The 18,894-nt window shown below is 34.3% G+C and overlaps 2 protein-coding genes across 3 annotated transcripts in view; one reads left to right on the plus strand and one right to left on the minus strand.

Moving 5' to 3' along the window:
* The window catches only part of LOC128999342 (caskin-2-like), a 242,594-nt gene that overhangs the window by 11,532 nt on the left and 212,168 nt on the right, over nt 1–18,894 (plus strand). The window contains exon 1 of one of the 2 annotated variants that reach the window (XM_054425792.1): nt 10,613–10,931. The exons of the other annotated variant lie outside the window; for it this stretch is intronic. Within the exon in view, the coding sequence (XP_054281767.1) occupies nt 10,916–10,931 (16 nt within the window). The 5' untranslated portion in view covers nt 10,613–10,915. Of the gene's footprint in view, nt 1–10,612; nt 10,932–18,894 lie in introns of those variants that run through there. 2 annotated transcript variants of the gene reach the window in all.
* Nucleotides 4,559–5,630, minus strand: LOC128999343 (uncharacterized). Its single transcript, XM_054425794.1, has 2 exons — nt 5,476–5,630; nt 4,559–4,951 (listed from the first exon to the last, which is right to left on the minus strand). The coding sequence occupies exons 1-2, from the start codon at nt 5,602–5,604 to the stop codon at nt 4,763–4,765; spliced, it is 318 nt and encodes a 105-aa protein (XP_054281769.1). The 5' UTR covers nt 5,605–5,630; the 3' UTR covers nt 4,559–4,762.

The raw sequence follows: 18,894 nt of genomic DNA on the forward strand, positions 1-18,894 counted from the left end.
ATTTATATTTATTTACAAACATATCAAAATTACAAATATACATAACAAATGTCAAATATAATTGTTACACTTACAAAATTATGAAAAAAAATCTATGTATTAATTTGAAGATTCAATGGTTACAGTAATTAAAAACATAAACAATCAAACTAAATAGATAAGTTAAGTTTACAGTTTTTTTCATTACAGTCATAATACTTTCTATTATTCCACTATTTACATAAATTTACTGTAAAGCTCAAATTACTTGATTTATTTGTAACTAGATAATGTCCCTTCTTACAATGACAGACACATGATTGTCAACAATTATTTCCTCTAATTTACAGTCCGGATCATCGTGATCTTCGGAACCACCGTTTAAGACCCAACACACCCTAGCAACCTTTATTAGGACAAGATCCGCGATGTGACTACAGTAATTAATGCTGAACGGCTCGTTTCCATGATTTATTAGGTTAACCCTGACTACGTCTGTATGGTTGGAGTCAATAGACGCTGGAGAGTCTAAAACTGTCACCCCGAAAGTTTCCGCTTGCCATGCTACCGGTCGAATTTGTCCTTCATAACCTTCAGGTATTCTAATTTTTATACCCGCAGATATGGTTTTTCTTTCTCCAGGATTTAAGGTTATAGTGTAAATACAGGAAGGGAAAAATGCGTGCAGAGGTATAGCAACCCGACCCATGTTCTCGTATTCAGGCATATTAAGGAAGCCCTCGTCAACAGAAAGTTGTTCGTACCTGACCGGTACAGTTTCCAAAAAAACATTATCTGAAAAGTAAAAAACTAAATTAACTTACATACAAATCTAACAAATAATTTGAGCTTAACAAGAATCATTGGTCATTTTAGCTTTTTTTGCAATCAGTTCTTTGTGTAAATCAATTTTCCTTTTTTTATTCTCAATTAGTTTGTAATGGCCATATGCCATGGTATGGATATTATCATTTAATACAAATCTTTTATCATCATGAGACGATAACGCTAGTTTTCGTACTTTCGTTGTGTATACATCATGTTTCCTACTCCTAATTATATTCATTTCTTTGTACTGGTTTTGATTACAAAACAAAGCTCTCTCGTAGTCCTGAAAAGTTATTTCATTTTTAACAACACTTTTCTTTACACCCTTAGCACGTTTCTTACAATCATAATTCTTACTAAGAGTAGTATATAGCTTTGTCCTAAGACCAATGAATTTCTTTAGGGGAACTGATAAAGTTTCATCTTTCATAACACCAAGTCTTTTCTTATTATCGAGAGAGAAACAAGCGTGTGTTATTGGGTACTCACTAGTGTCAAAGTAATGTATATTCTCCTTGATTTGCTCATATACGTCAACTGAGTTTACATTTATAAGGTAACTATCCGTATCTGTATATAATAGTTCTACATTTCCTTGACCAAATACACGAGGAAAAATATCATAAAAATATCTATACATTACGATTTTGCTTAGTTCAAGAATAGCCATACCTACTGCAATGGGTTTGTTAAAATTTACTTTAGTTTTATTTAGATGAACTGCTATCAGTTTTTCTGTAAATATAGTTCTATCACGAAAATTTGGCTTAGCAATAAGCTTATCGAGCCTTTTAGTGCTACAAACTATTTCCATATTCATTCTGTTTCTTACGTTTTCCATACATTTGCCATAAACCGAATTGTTCATGAGTTTGAAAAACTCCTTTTCAAACTCATTTTGCGCATTTTTTCTAAATGTTGTGTTTTTTTCGATGTATCCATACAACCACTTAGACTGAACAAATTTCATACCTCTATGGATTTTAACCAAAACCAATCCATGCTCTACGGCCTGTTTTAACGCTTGGCTGTGAATTATGTAATTACGTTTAGGTTCTAAAGTTGTTAACAATTTTGAATGTTTACTACCTGGTGGTACTTTTCTTTGGGCGCAAAATGGTAAGTCGTTGTGTTGTTCATGTAGATGTGCCGGATAATCTAGATCTACCTCAAGTATAAACCCTACTTCATCATTTTCACCAATATCATTAATTTTATTTTTTACTTCATCAATTTCAACAGGGGTTAACCATTTAAAGTCCTTTAACGGTAAACTTTCTCCCATTGCAGCCCCATAAAGGTTATTTATATCTAGGAATAATATAAAGTTTGAATTATCAACTGTCCAGAGTCCCTGATCCATAGGTTTGACACCAGGTTGTGATTCCGAGTCAAGATTTGTTTCTGAAACTAAATACTTATTTGATGCCTCGCAGTAACGTTTAGTGCACATAGAAATACCACCACGAATACCAGCTTCTATGAACATGTACTGTTCATAGCTTGTTAACAAATCGATTTCAACTTTAGTCAATTTAAGACACGCGTCGAACGAAAGGCCAGGAGCTGTGAAATACCAACCTGGGTCCAAACCATAATTGGATTTACAAACTTTTCGGAAATTTTCAAATACATCGCTTAATAGTAACACATCAGTCTTAAGGTAGATATCAGAAAATTCTCCTAAGGTTTGACAGTTAAATTTGTTCCAAACCTCAACAGCCCTATTATAATCTTCTACAGCAACTTCTGACTTATTTAGAGAGCTGTAAAACTGATCAATAGAAGGCAAGCTAGTCTCATTAAATTTTTCCCAGCCATCTATGTATTCGTAGGGAAAACAGCCTTTTTTTGTAACAATATTAAGTTTATCATAACCGAAATAAGAAAGTGTTTCATTGAATTGATTTTTGTCAAGATTTTTGACTAGTTCATCAAGACTTCTAGACATAAATTTGTACGAATCAAGAAAACGAATTTCAAATCTAGCAGCAACTTTCTTTGATAAAGAGATATACCGTTCTTCTGTATTAGGGATTACCTTTATTTCCATTTCATCATAATCGAGACTTTTAATAATAAAATGGAGGTCATAATTTGACATATTGTGCAAGACTACGGGCAAAAAGTGTGGATTTTGATATGACAAGTTACAATTTGAATGACTTGCACCTCTAAATTTCCCTGTATTAGGGTCGTGATCTCTAACCCTTAAATTATCAGCAGTAAACTGTTCTTCACATATGTGACAGCAAGATGAACGTTCAAACATGTCCACTTCTTCATCCGTTAACTCCATAGGCAACTTATTTTTGTACGTCTCGTACACTTTAAGAGCTTCATCTCTGATCTTTTGGCAAAATACCTTCACAGCATTTTCTCCGCGAAAAAGGACTGGTTCTGATTTTTCACCATTACTTGAAACAACATAATAACAAAAACTTGATGGGAAGTGCTTTTGATAGTCAACAGTTGAAGAGGTAGATTGATTTTGCGTAGCATGTTTAGTTTTGCAGGTGTGGGAGTTCTTACAATTCGGTCTTTTACAGTTCAAACAGCATTGATTCAAATTTTTACAGTTGACTCGGAAACAGTTAATACAACATTCATTGGGATTTTTACAGGTAAAAGAATTGCAATTATTACATGGACTTTTTTGTATTAATATACTTTCAAAATCAGCATATACAATGTACGGGACTTGTTGTTGGTGTTTGAAATTTTTAAATTTAAGTTTACAATTATCTTCATTAGGCATTTCTACAGCAACAGGTTCATGATTGTTACATAGCTGTTTATGTACATCGAAGGTAGGTTTATCATTAAAATGGATTAAACATGATTTACAAACAAATTTTCTTCCGTTGTGGTTAGAGGTTTGCGCGCTTACTAATTTATCAAAGTTTTTAATCCACACATAGTGAGATGTTGTTTCATTTTTCAATAGTAATAAATCACGGTGATCATCTTTTTCTTGTTTTGTTACTTTAATAGGATATACAATATATTCCTCACTATTGTGTTTCTTTTCTATTCCAAATATATTTATAGACATATTGTTTATCTGTTCAAATTTAGGTATTGACTTAAGTTTTACAGGATAGTTAATACAGTCCCAGTCATACGCTGCATTCATTTCTGCATTATCAATATAATTGCGGACTCTTTGTGGATTACGAGGTACATTTTTCGCCCATATACTATACTTGAAGCAATAATCATCCTGATTCTTTACATTTACAACAGCTTTCTTGTTTGCAATGAAAGCTGGTAAGGATATATGTTTACATCCTCTTAATGGATAGTATTTATTAATTCTTAGTTCCAGCCCTATAATACTCTTTAGACTCCATCCTGAACCTTTACCTTGGTGTTCTGATTGTTCTGTTAAAAGTTTATCAAAAGCGTTTTTACAATACGTGTTTAGATCTGTACCTAGTAGTATGGGCTCGTTTGCAGTCTTAAATGACAGTTCTTTGATTTCATCTTCTTCTCCTTCAGTTCTTGCATAGATACATTTTAAAATAATATTACATTTCAGAGTTTTCGACTTAAGAAGGTGTTCTTGAATTTTTGAAATAATCAAAGGTTTCGTGTGATATTTTAAAAAATTACCTATATCGATGTATCCTTCACCATTTGTTAAGTAATAGGTTTTAAGCCTACATTTTGCAGCAGACTCGGTCTCAATAATTGGCAAATAGCCCAATGTATTTTTTAAATGAGTGTTACTTGCAGGGTGATTGTCAGATTCTCTGTACCACGTATTACATGGTTTACAAAATTTGAGTTTAATCGTTGCAAGATAGTTTTGCATCGTTAACAGATTACAATAGAATAGTAATTTATATTTGACAATGATATGGAGTATTTCTTATTCAAATTATAAAATGTATTTTTCTATAATTGGCTAGTCCCTACGATGAATTGTACTATAGTAATTGATGGTTTTTCACTATCTCTTACTATTGATGATCTTCGAGCGCAGCTCAGCCAGGCGTCTGGTTTGAGCCAACGTGAGGTCTGCCGCAGCGGAGATTATTGTCACTGCCCCAGCATACTCCCCAAACCTGGCCTGGAGCGATGTGAGCTTCACACAATACGGCAGCCGTACTCTGTATGTTTGGTCATCCCTCCGTTCAAACTTAAACAAACATGTAAAATAAAATTAATTTATAATATTTTTTAAACGTGTGTTAAAATAAATTAAGTGCTGTTATCTTCTGTACCTTATCTAGAAATATATCAAAGTTTAGTTATAGGTTTAGTCATAAGTTTAATTTATAGGTAAAAAAATAATTAATCAACCTAAACATTAATTAACAAAGAAAATAATGATGAACATGAAACGATAAATTAAAGCCTTCTTGTTCCATACAATGACAATTTAGTTTTTTGGGCAATCATTTTTGAAATAATCATAATTCAAAATGTAGATATAAAAATAGAAATTGACATTGATAATTTAATTCATAAGTATGATTATTTAATTTAGGGTATTATTACTTGCAAATAAGTTTAATATACAGTGTATTTATCAGATAGTGATATAACATATCATCACTATTGAATCTTAGGTGAATTTGGTTGAAAACATTTTAAAGATATAAAGTATAACGTTTATAAATCTAAAGTTTTTTATCAATAATATTTTTATTTTTTTCCTACCTGAACATTAGGTTGAGGGAACACTGCCTTCAAGATAATGTAGAGGTCTTCAAGACTCTCCAGGCCTGATCCCTCGACGATGGAAACGTCCCAGGTGGAGGGTGTGGTCAGCGCGTTGGAGGAAGACATGATGATAATGATTTTGTGTGCGCGAATTATATATCTATATATATACTGATAAGATATGACGTCTTTGACCTTAACCTCCACACGTGGTATTTACGTTATCAGTCGGAAGTCATTAAACACACACGCTGCAACGCTGCACTTTGTAATGGTTACGCAAATTATTATGTTTTGATAAACTAATGCTGCATCCATGATAATCCCTATCAAGAGTTTTTGCACGCCACGATAAGCCTTGCATCATCAAGGATAATTATCAGCTCAGCGCTAAATATTTATTTAAATATACAAACAGTAGTTTTATGATATAAATGAATTTCAGATATAAATGTACAAATATCCTTATTAAACAAATTGTTTTCATGGTAAACAACGTCATCGTTAAATGACATGCCATAAAAGCGCTTTTAAGTCCACCATAAGTGTTTTTAAATTAATTTATTAAGATATTATTATTTATCCATTATTTCTTACATAAGGCTAACAATTTAACATTCTATTTACTCCACACATTTGGAAAACTATCTACACTCAACACTAAATGGCAGAAGCGAGAAGCGTTTGTCAGTCAAACGTTACCACCTTAAAAATCGAGTTTTAAATAAAAATATTTATAATACATCTTGTCGTACGCCCGACATCAGGTAACAAACACCCTTCCAAACCGACACACCTCCGACACCTTTCCCGTGTGCCAGCCTCCGCGGTGCCAGCTCTCTCAACCGTCCACCCCGACACGCCGACGGAAACTTTCGACACCGTGTGCCAGCTCTCTCACCGTGCCAGCTCTCTCACCCATGTACGTTCTCCCCGTGCCAGTTCTCTCAGCCGTTTAATAACACGGTGGTGCTAGCTCTCTCATTTTTACCCTACTCAGGGACTTAAACAAATACTTAAACAAATATTTTTCCTGAGTTTCGGTGTGTTTTAATCAAAGTAAGAAGCTTTTTGAGGATGTTTAATGTAATGTGATATTAAGTTCTATGATATTCGTCTTAAGTGTTACTCTAATACGTTTACAAAAATAAGCGAAGGATCTTTATAGTAAAATGCTTTCCCTTATCAGTTTTCCATTTCGCTGCGTCGCTTGCTTTTGTAACACAAACCTTTCGAAACAGGAAATATTATTTCCCTTACCAGAAATTGTACGAAATATATTCTTGTACTTATAATATTAGGCTGTATACTTTAAATATTGACTACGTAATATTTAATCTTACATTATTTATTGCCCAGAAGGAGAAGATTTAGACTTCTACATAATATTATTTATTAATATTATTTTAATTTTAATCTCTATTACGGTACAACGTTAGTTTTTGAATGCTACTTTTGCTAGAACTATTGCCGAAAGAATTGACCATACATTGAAAATTAAAACTCACGAATTCCGTACACTAAGCTCCAAATATTTATTTAATTCTTTTATATAAGTTTTAAATTAATTCCAAACGTCATGAAAATTTGGCCAATGTGTTATTTGAAGAACATTATACAGTGTGAGCTTTACTCTCTGAACATATTATAAGAATAAGAAATTTATTGTCATTGACCAAGTGGTTACATATAGGAATAGGCATTGCCAAATTACATATAAAATAAATAACAATATACCGATACATATATATACAGGGTGTCCCGGAACTCTCTACCAATATTTTAGGGCATTGTTCCTGGGTAAGAAACATACCTAAATAACATATTTAAATTGTCTGGAAGTCCTTAGTTACTCACACAGCCGCCATTTTGTTTTTTTCAGTTATTAATTTTTTTCTAAAGAATAGTTAAACATATGAAATGGAAACTTTGCACAAACATTTATGACAAATAGAAAAAGCTACAAAAAAATTATGAAGATTTTTCAAATCCACAAAACAAAATGGTGGCCATTTAAATTTTTTGTAAAATCAACGGTTTTTGAGTTATTTAAGAAACAACATTTTAAATGACCGCCATCTTGTTTTATGAATTTTAAAAATCGTCATAATTTTTTTGTAGCTTTGTCTAGTTGTCATAAATGTTTGTGCAAAGTTTCCAATTCATATGTTTAACTATTCTTTAGAAAAAAATTAATAACTGAAAAAAAAACAAATTGGCGGCTGTGAGAGTAACTAAGGACTTCCGGACAATTTAAATATGATATTTAGGTATGTTTCTTACCCAGGAGCAATGCCCTAAAATATTGGTAGAGAGTTCTGGGACACCCTGTATATACACATATATGCTATGGTCTGGGAACTAGGGAAATATACATTTTTAATCACACCCTAGAATAAATAACACACTATCGATGGCTGCAGGCACCTGACAGCAAGTGAATTACAGACCGATTCCCTTTCTTCCCATGCTGTAATATCGATTTATAATCTGAGTGAAGTCATCTGTAAACTGATAAGAAAACGATAAGCCATTAACGCGCCCTTTTTGTCTCGAGTCGCAAATTTTGTAAATCAATACTCAACCAACTATAAGCGAATCTCCTTTTAAAACTCGTATTTGGGCATTTATGAATCCTTGCTGTGCCATAATGATTTACACTCATTATTTATAACATGGCTTTTACAGAAGTAAGTTATTGTACAAAGCAATTTCTTCTAGCATGATATTTAAACTATTTGTTACCCATACGGATTGACCTTCAGTTCTGGTGGGTTCCGAACCACTGAGTCAAGACAATATCAAATAGTTAAAACTATTGGTGATTCAATCCAATTTCACTTCTTCTGAAGGAAGAGGTGTAAATTTCTCCAATCACTGATTGGAGAAATTTACACCTCTTCCTTCAGAACAAAAAACGCGTACTACTAAGTTTGGATGGTCTTTTTTGTAAAAATAATGTGAAATAAAAACACGGTTGGACAGTTTTGTTTTTGTATGTCCCACCTTCACGGATGCTATGTTCTAGACCGGAACTGATTTACACATTACTTCAGGCGTGTGTCGTGGCATTATCACATCTAGATACTGTAACCATTTTGGTGATGACGGGCTTCAAAGCCCCAAGCTCTACCACGGGGTTTTCTCAGCTCGTGTGCATCGTTGGGAAAATCTACTCATACTGTTGGAAAGATATTTTCCTGTAGATGTGCAGAATCCCTTCCAAAATTAAAATAGGCTCGAATATAAGCACAAAAAATGAATTTGAAATAAAAAATAATATATAAAGCCCATATTCATTTTTTTTGTATTTCAAATTAATTTTTTGTGCTTATATTCGAGCCTATTTCAATTTTGGAAGGGATTCTGGACATCTACAGGAAAATATATGTCTAACAGTATGCGTTGATTTTCCCAACGATGCACATAAGCTGAAAAAAAGGGTTTAAAAAGGTTTAATAGGCAAGAAACATGCTTGCCTATTAATATATAGATATTTCTAGGTTAAGCTGTATTTGAAAACCACAAGCTTTTAAAAGGTTGAGTGCTTGGCTACTATGGATTTTACTACTTCTATTTGACACTACACAGCTCATTAGTGTAATTTTATAGGTATTTTATTTCTTTTAAAAATATGTATCTTGGATTTTTACTTTATGAATAAAATACCTACACCTTTTTTGGTGGCGTTTGGACGTCTATAAATATGGAAAAAAGTTCATGCCTTCTTTATGCAATCGGATATTTGATCTATGGAAGGTTCCTCAATGATTGTATCAGGTGTGTCAGTCAACAGGTTAACAAGGTTTTACAGCTGCATTTCTAATTTATTTTAAAAAAAAATGCCCGAGCGAAGCGCTGGCCAAACAGCTAGTTTGTTTTAATACTAAAATACCTATAGGAGCGTGTACAATAAAAATATAACATCTTTAAAACATTCAAAATTTGAACACTTAACAACTCGTGAATACCTAAAAAATAATACAATGTCCACTTACATTGGGCCCCTCAGAGAAACCCAATGTAACAATTTGAAAAATACTTTGTGGTTGGCTGACCAGGATTTGCTTTTAGATAAATACCTATTATATTGGCTTATCAATTGTTAATAATACCAGTATTGTACACTGGATTGCTTCAAGACGGTAAAAGTCTTATAATATAAATTTGAAAAACTTTATTTAATTTTTTGTCACTTTCCTTTAGTCTAACCTCAGAGTAATAAAACAAATTTTGTTTTATTACTTACTCTGAGGTCCAACACATAATAATGTAGGTACACTAAAACATTGAGCAATATTTGAGTTCACCTACACCCATAGATAATTTTGAAAAAGGGGGAAATGTTTAAAAGTTTTTTTTAAACTGATGATGTATCTAGACTAACTACGAAAATACTAGTGTGCATGGTGGTGTAGACCACTTTTAACTGTTACTTTATCGTCAAATTATTATTCTAGTATTTGTTTGACGATAAGTGTATACAAATGAACTATGTTACTACAGTATAACATTAACTTAACTTAACATAACATTAACTTAGTTTTGGATAAAAATGGATACTGCACAGTTAAATTCGAATTCCTCATTAGGCCTAATATTTTGCCTTTTCCAAAAGTTCACAGAATAAATTTTCAACCGAAAAAGTAATGATTATTGATAAGTTTTATCATTCCGCAATATGTGCTAGGAGGCCTCCAATCATTACCCCAATAACAACCAAAATACCATAACAGACCGAAATAACATAACCAACTTAACTATAGAATCTGAAATAAATTTGTTCCGATTTCAACAATCACAGATTAATAACAAAAATATCTAATCAAGTAATCCGAAATCTACTGGCTACACGCAATGTGATAACGATAAAATTAAATCCGGCAATTGTTCGTCTCGTGTCAAAATCTCATTGAAAACAGCAACGGGACGGAAGTCGGATGTATTAAGTTTGACCGGAAATCAAATGTATTGCCGGTATTCGCGCCGATTCGATTCGCCGGAACTTTACTATATTTCCTGTTAGTACACGGTACCTCCCCTCCCAAAACCATAGTGGACTCGTCCCCCCCTCTACCATAGTTGTGGATACCTCCGCGAGAGAGCAGTAGCGTATGTGACGTTGCAGAGCGAAGATCGTATGTTTACGTTAGCTTCGCTTTCACGTTGTTTATATTGGTTTTTATGACTTAAAATTAAACCGAATCATAGGAGTTTACGAAACTGTGTTAATTTCGTGACTATTTAAGTCGTTTTTGTATCCTAAAAGTGGCAACGGATAATGGTGGAGACGAGAATAACCAACCGCGTTCAGTGTTATTGTGGCTTGGTGTTTACATTTTTATGTGTTGTGTTTTTGGTGTAATTTCTTTAATTTAGTGCAGTTTGTGTTTGTACTTGGAGAATACTAGCTGGTGGCTAAGAAAAAAGTTTCGAAATGCGACGAATTAGTGGTGAGTGGCACATAGTTTGAAACATAACCTAACTTACATCTACCTAGGCTTAATAATGCCTGTAGGCTAATAATTACGAGAGTCAATATTTTGAAAAACAAAAATTGTGTCTACTGCATCGTTATTTTCACAAAAACCAATTAGTTGGCGTTAAAGACAAATTTCTTTCGAAATAGGTCATTCGCCTCTGCATACGATTAAAAACAGGCGGTATCATGACTGCCGTTGCGTAAACCTAATGCTAAGTTAAATGGTACCTGCCCCTTGCTTTACCTTACCTGGAGAAGGTAATGGCTCGAGGACATTACTTTGAGTACACGAACGCAAGTAATAGCGTAAGATATGTGCATCTGTTGTTACTGCAGCCTGGCCTCCGATTGGTTGGCCTAGTTGACCATTTTGTGCTTGAGAAATCCGCCGGGACGTCTTTTGTTGCCCATTTGTTATGGTTTCCCTGTGAAAGTCTGTGGTTTTTATTGTCTCTCTCTAGTGGCTATCGGAGACCTTATTGTTGGTGGACCGCAGTTGGATAAATGGAGGTACTTTCAAGCAAACAACAATGAATAAAAAGGAGAAGAGCATATCAATGCTTTAAATTTATCGGAAAGTAAATTGAATTTTGTTTTATTTTTTTTTTAATTTCTCTATTACACTCAAGGCAACTGAAGATGTAAACAACTTAGCTTCTCTGATTTTTTAGATTTTTCGTTTAAAGTGCTTTGGCCTACAGTATTTAACTTACTATGCCTTCTTTTGGGACCGGTGCAAACACGAATTTTGTTGTTGACCTCTTCCGGTTTTTTTAAAATCAAAACTACTCGGAGAACAGTATATTTGTATTATAGGGAGGGTAACTTATGACCTAATTAAGCCGGGTTTTCCTAGACGCGGAAGAGGAGAGCGGAAAAGCGATTAACCTGGCGTTCCGCCCCTCTTCTGGGGAAACAGTAACATTAAATTGCCTAAAGCCGGGTTTTCCTAAACGCGGAAGAGGAGGGCGGAGAGCGGAAAAGCAATTAACATGGCGTTCCGCTCCGCTTCGAGGAGAACAGTAACATTAAATTACCTTAAGACAAGAGGAGTCCGCTCTCCGCGTTCCTCTCTTCGCACTTCGTTTCCGCGCCTAGGAAGACCAAGCTTTAGTCAAAATATTAAAAGCTAGGCTATGTTATTGTTTGAAATAGGTTAAGTTAGTTACACAGTACATATATGTAAAAGTGTGCGAAGTGGCACTTTGTTTGCTGCACATTTATTTATTTTACATACCAACGGACATCTATTTCTACACAACACTAAAACTATGTACATGAGGGGAAAATGTCTATGCACGAGCCGCGGGCGAGTGTGGAAAGTCTCTCGGGTCACAGAAAACGTACTACTATAACCATTGAACCTTATGACGGTTATAGTAGTACGTTTTCTGTGCTCGGGTGCAGCAAAAGCACTTTCCTTGCACTCGAGCAATGTGTATTCATTGACTCGAGTTACGCATTGTGCACGAGGCTTGCAAAAGAGGTGCACATTACATTTTTCCAACAGAATTAGTCTTTCAAACCCGATGCAACACGTTTTTAGGTTAGGTTAAATCCAAGCGTTGAGCGAAATGGGAAACGCTTCAGCGGATCGTAGTCGTATCTTTTAAGTGTTGTCAACGTATTTTTCAAGCGTACAAACATTACGTGCCTAATAAAAGCACACGATTTTGTGTTGTTTGATTAGAGTACTGGAGTATAGCAAAAAATGAGGTCGGCAAAAGTAAGTAGGTGCAGCAATTAGCTACTTTGCGTGCTATAGGTATTCCTATATATATTCCTATATATATTCCTATATATATATATATATATATATTCCTAATCAGTGCAAGGAAGCCCACTTTGTCAGGTAACTGTAGGAAAATGGCATTTTTGCCATAGGCCTACTTAAGTAAAACCGATTTTAAATGTAGGTCTACATTTTAAACTTATAATTTTTAAGGCCTCCGAAGAGTGCTTTTACGACGTGGGGTAACTTACTCGGATCGAAACATATTTTCAGTTTTATCCAAGGTAAAATACGTTTACAATTGACAATGCCAACCAGACGTCAATTAACACTTGGTCCTGAGTCGTGCAAACCTTGTTAAAATTTGCGAGTTCAAGATAATTTCTGAGTAAGGTTTCGTCAGTGTTTGCCCGCCTTTTCGGAAATCCTGTTGACGCAAAGGTGCTGATAAGCGAAAGTGATAAGATGTAAGTGGAATCGATACTTCAGCAAAGCTAAACTTACACTCCATGTTGTTGACAGTTCTAGTTAATTTGCTATGTAATTTTTATATTCTGCCAGTTGTTGCCTTTTTGAGCCCAGAAATTTAACCGTGTACACAGCATTACCCTTGTTTTGAGGGTTGAAATACATATTTTAAACTTCGTATTGGACTTTTATCACTAGCAGAGATAACCTATGCATCTTACGACTGGAAATTTTACTCTTAAAACAAAACGACTTATGTTGCAAAACCTAGACTGGTCAATTTTGTTCTTCAAACGAGTTCAATAATCTAGTTTGGGGGGGATTAGTTTTTGTTAGGCCGTTTTTCTTTTCTTTTAATGACAGTAATACACATCATGCAAAACTAGTACCGGTACGGTACTTATGATTTTACAGACTCGTTAACCACATTCTCTTTCTTTGTTGAAGATGTCCGTTTAAACTCAACTGATAATAACTTCTTTTTGTAAAATACTGTAATAAATTAAATGGAGAAGCTTACTGAACGCTAGGTCTAATTCTCCATGTGACTTGATCAATTAATATGCCCATCATGCTTTTAATATATTATTATGTTATATTTTGTCTAGCATAAACCTTGGGTGATGATCGTTAAACTTACACGTTTGACGACAAGCGAGTTTTACCCCCTCCCCAACGTCTCTTTAACTCTAGCTCTTTGTTCAAAGTCTTTTGTCAAGTTTGACAGGGGCGTTCATCTTTTACCCTTTTGTCTTCGTTTTCGCTGGGCGATTTCTGCTCCGACTTTCGACTAGATTGAGGCACTTCAATTTACTTCCAAGCTGGAGCCTACTGACGCCAAAGACGCTGTTTTACTGTTGTAAAGGATGGAGTAGTATTTGTAGCTGAATATGGGTTTCGGTAAATTGGTTGAGTTGTTGGATTGACTACAGTACGTTAAAAATGTAAAACGTTCAAGTGTTAATGGCATCGCATTTAAATTGGGCAAACTTATAGGCTACTAAAAAAAAAGAAAGCTCCGGTCCACAATGAACTTGTGATATTTGTTGGTTATTGACACAGCTGCAGCGGTGATGTGACGCACATCTGTCGGTGACGTACGAGAGAGACAGAGGTGTAGTGACTCTGCAAGTGCGAGTGAGAACGAAGATGCAGCGACACCATGTGCGTGAGAGAGAGCACAGAATCCATGTGTCGCTACAACATACAGTTTTTGCCGCCGCAAGAAACACCGACAGAAGGCTTAAAACTGAATCCGGTTACGGCTGTTTTATTTTGGAAGGACTAAAAAAGTCAGATCTGATTTTTTAACTGTTTTAATACTCCATAGCCATAGCAAAATTTGTTATAGCTCTCACCTAGCCATCGAAAGGACGCCAATTCGATCCTGATAAATACTTTTGGTCTTTTCTATAGGGAAGAAGCTAGGCTATTACAGTAGTTGGTACGGAAAGACCTAGGCAGTGTCTAAACCCGGGACGGGATTACTTTTTAATTTGATGTCCACAGAGGCCAAAAACACTTTTCGTTCAAATCTATGTGTGTTTTCGATTTTTTATGAAATTTGGAATGAATGTGTAGAGGTATGGAGAATGTGGATGGCTTATCTTAATTGATTGAGATCGTGAACCTGTAAAAGCGAATCAAGAATACAAGGTGTTGTGAGGGTAAAATTTGTAAATACGAATTTTCCCAAGGTAAATAATACCTCGCCAAGCAAGTTTCGCCGACATCCCCGTCTACAATCTTCCACTGGGTTCCAAGAAAACGTTTAAAGCCTACTTAGAACCTTCAAACAGACCTCTGGCTTGTATTATTTAGAGTAACTTCCAGTGGCGTAATTTCTTTATGTTTACGATCCATACAGGTTTTTTTATGTATTATTCGTGTGATATTTGGATGTCAGTGAAGGTATTTCCACGATTCATATAAAAAACTGTTAAAACCAAGAAAGTTGTGTATTTGATTGACAATATCTAAATCATCTCTAGGCTATACTTTCTCGTCAAGTTGCTATAATAATTAATATTCCGTAGCCCACACATCACAGTTACCGGTCTACCAACTTGGACTATCGGGGCCAAAGGCGTTAAAATCAAAGACTTCCGGTGTCTGGAGCTGCATCCCGTATCCGGTCTTCTTACTCTCTCCCACGGTGTTTTCAATTAACTCCTAAATCACCTAAGCTCTCTAATGATGCCATTTTATTTACTTCGAGCCTAATTATTATATTGATGCTTAGGATTATTGATATTGGATGTTTTAAATATAGAGGGTTTAGTTTAAAATGTAATATTAGGGGTTTGGAATACAGTAGGCCTATCATCTTAATTTTAACTATGATATCGAAGAAAGTAGGGTAGGCCTATGTGATTTGAGTCATGAATCTGCATTTACTGGTCATTTACTAGCCCTAAATTACCCATACGTTATCCAGGCCCAAGTTTATGAATGTTACTCTTTAGATTCAATATATTATTATTTATAGCCTACAGTATTCGTAATTGACATTTTAATTTGTTTGTTAGAGTCTGCAATGTCAAAAATACTCCGATCCCTTGCCAACTTCATTTTAAACATTAGGTTTAAGTAGAATTTCAGTTTATAGTTCAGTAGACAACGACAAAACATGAATAATCTTACATAGTTTTGACTAGCCTACGTAATGTTGTTTTACTCAAAAACACAAAGGCTTTTAATCTTAATTTTTAGGATAAGGTAGCACTAGATGGTTTAAGTGTACTTTTCACAACTGTTAAGGTAAAATATCAAATTTATTTAAACCCATTTTGGTTTTGATATATTTTTACCTTCTCAGTTGACAAATATCATATATAGCCTATAGTGTACATAATTGGGTGAGCGAATGGAATGCTGTCTGTTGATCGATTCTTGTTTTCTTATTTAATTTAAGTTAGGGTAGACTTATAGGTTGTATTTCCATTCAAACGAACGTTTAAAAAGTGTATTGTTTAAAAATGAAACCGTTGGTAGTTAAATTATGTGTAAGTGCATCTGCGCCCCTTTTATTATGTACAATGTTGCCAGCTTAATAAGTTTTTACCACTTAACTTTACCGTACCTGAATTAAAATCCCAATCTTTTTCAAACGGAATTCTACGGTTGAATTTTGTTTCTTTAAGTGTTGGTAGATGTGCAACTATTTTATACAACAGTTGTATAAACAAATTATTCTCCTCCGCGTCCTCTTCACGTTGCAAAGCACTGATACAGAAGCTGTTGTACTTAAAATAGAGTAGGTTTAATCATAGATTAAACATAGTATGTTAAATCTATCGTTTAATGTTATTCGGATATCCCAGCAACACTAATTATTAATACGATTTAGTTGGTGCAACTGCTTTGTACATTAATCAAAGTTTAACTAAACTCTGCGAGTACTTGGACTTGGTTAACAAGTTATCTCATACTAATGAATACAAGGCGTATCTTGTATTAATTAAATTTGTAGAATATAAATTTAATGCACTTAACTCTGCAATTTCTCTTTGATCATAAGTTTGATTTTGTTAACTGTTTTGTAGCTATAAATTCTGCATTTTTGTAACGATTCAATGGAGTGTTAACAAAAAGTTTGTTTGTTTGATTCTGTTTTCTCAACCTCAAACAAATCATGTGTTGTGGAAGAATACATTAATTCTGTTAACGTCAAGAAACACGTTCAATTAATATACCCGGTTAAATTCCAATAGGTACCTAATAAATGAAATAGGTTATAAAATGAATAAAGGTGAAAAATACAATACTGTACTTATTTTTCGATTGAAGTACCTATAAAATAAACCAATCCTAAGCATGAAGACCATGTTGAGTCATATTCATAAACACTAAAAAAAACATGTGGACAACAATTCCACAAGGTAAATCAGCTGATTCCACAAGGTAAAGGAAGCAGGGATGCAAACTTATAACGTTGTTTTGCAAAAGAAAATGAGATATAGGTACCTTTTAATTCGGGTTGCTTGAAAAGCGTACTTTTTGCCATGACTCACACAGGCTGTTGCAATACACGCGTTATTATAACACACATTATTGTAACATACGTATTGCATAATTCGACAATGCCTATATATCACTATGTAATTTATCTTCAAATATATTTTCTCAGCTCCTTTGTCCTTTCCACCCTCATTTATCCTGTTTTGCGTTTCTCCTTTTCTAATTACCCTTGAAGACCGACGTGAGGCTGATTTATCTTCAAAGTTTCTAAATAACGCCTCCCTGGACAAAGTCCTTTAATTAAAACACTTTTCGTGATCCCCCCTTCATTGTTTTAAGTTGTGAGACTTTATTAACTAGCTTACTAGTTGAAAGTTACATGATGCTCGAGTTAGTGCGTAAAATAATTGAGTTCAAGCAATTTAAACTCACATATGTATTTGTTTAAAGTCAATCATTTATCAATAACGAAGATAAATATATTCTGAGTTACACACCGGTAATCTTTGAGTTGACTCTTTTAAACTCATTGTAAATATGACTGTTATTCGTTTTGAAATAACTCCTGTCAAAGTGTATCCGTCAGGATTCGTCGCATTTAAGTATGGCATTGTCTTTATTTAACCTTACTTTTAATTTATTTTGTATTGTACCCTCATAAAACATAAAATTGTAAATGTTTAGTTATAATAATTAATAATTAAACTGATATGATTTAGGAAGCAGTTTTGGAAAAATCTCATTATTCAGGAAAATGGAGGTTTTGTTGCGGCGGGGATATTTTTAATATGAGCTTTGGAAATGATCGCCACATGTACAAAATCCTGTAATTGTATATGACATGCATACGGAGTTTCGTGTTTTGTTAATAAGTTAACACGTTCGTGATATGTGTTAACGGATATAATTAGATTAAAATCAGGAAACTGTTTAAGCACGAAAATGAAAGCCTGACCTAGTTCAGGGCCTTGGGAGTTGCCTAAACCTTTTACATTAGCACTGTTATCAGTGAAGAGTCAGTTTGCTGATAAGCTTCATTTCTCAGTCTTATCTGTTAAAATATTCCCTTGTAATTAGACAACTCGTGTTTTTGTCATTTTTACGTAACATTTTGCATGTTAGAAACAACGCAGTGTCAATTGAGAACGGTAACTAGAGCAAAGAATAAATTGGTTGTGTTGTTTGACGATTCTTCACCTCCGTTGGAATTTTATGTGGGATGGTGGGAATTTGATAGTGTACTTGGCGTCTACCAATTATCTATTTTATATGTCAGTGCCTGGACCTTATGGTATGTTACCTAACTGAAGAAGGTAAATGTGCACGAATCTAGGAAACCTAAAAGTATAAGTAGCCTATTACATACCTCTAGTAGTAATCGGCAATTTTTTCTTTGTTCAGCAAACCTAAGCTAAACTATTATTTTCCTCATCTTTAACCTCCGAAAACGTACGCTTACTGTTTTGTTTGTGATTAAATAAATGTATGTTTTCATTTATACTACAACGCCGAAAAACGTGTGTATTTTAATTGAAAACTGAAAAAAAACCGTTAGCAATGCCAACTGTAAGAGATGACAGAAAATGGTAAGTAATCGTTGAAACATAACAAACATCATTCATTTTGTCGTCTATACACGCGTTAAGAGCATAAAATCGCGTCTCTCATACACGTATAAACTGTAAGAAGTAAGGGGGGGGGGCTTCAGCAGGGGTGAGGAGAAAAGTAACAAACACCTCATTATGGTTCTGCAGGTGTGTTTGGGGGAGGTGAA

Source organism: Macrosteles quadrilineatus, unplaced genomic scaffold (genome assembly GCF_028750875.1).
Source record: "Macrosteles quadrilineatus isolate MER2022 unplaced genomic scaffold, UCM_ALF_1.0 Scaffold_8__2_contigs__length_117827958, whole genome shotgun sequence".
NCBI lineage: Eukaryota > Metazoa > Arthropoda > Insecta > Hemiptera > Cicadellidae > Macrosteles > Macrosteles quadrilineatus.

Bases quoted from the DNA above. Each gene is read 5' to 3' on its own strand.
- LOC128999343 (XM_054425794.1), bottom strand. From the start codon at position 5,604: ATGTCTTCCTCCAACGCGCTGACCACACCCTCCACCTGGGACGTTTCC. The intron at 4,952-5,475 runs GTAGGAAAAAAA...TGTTTGTTTAAG, and splicing joins TCCCTCAACCTAATGTTCAG to TTTGAACGGAGGGATGACCA.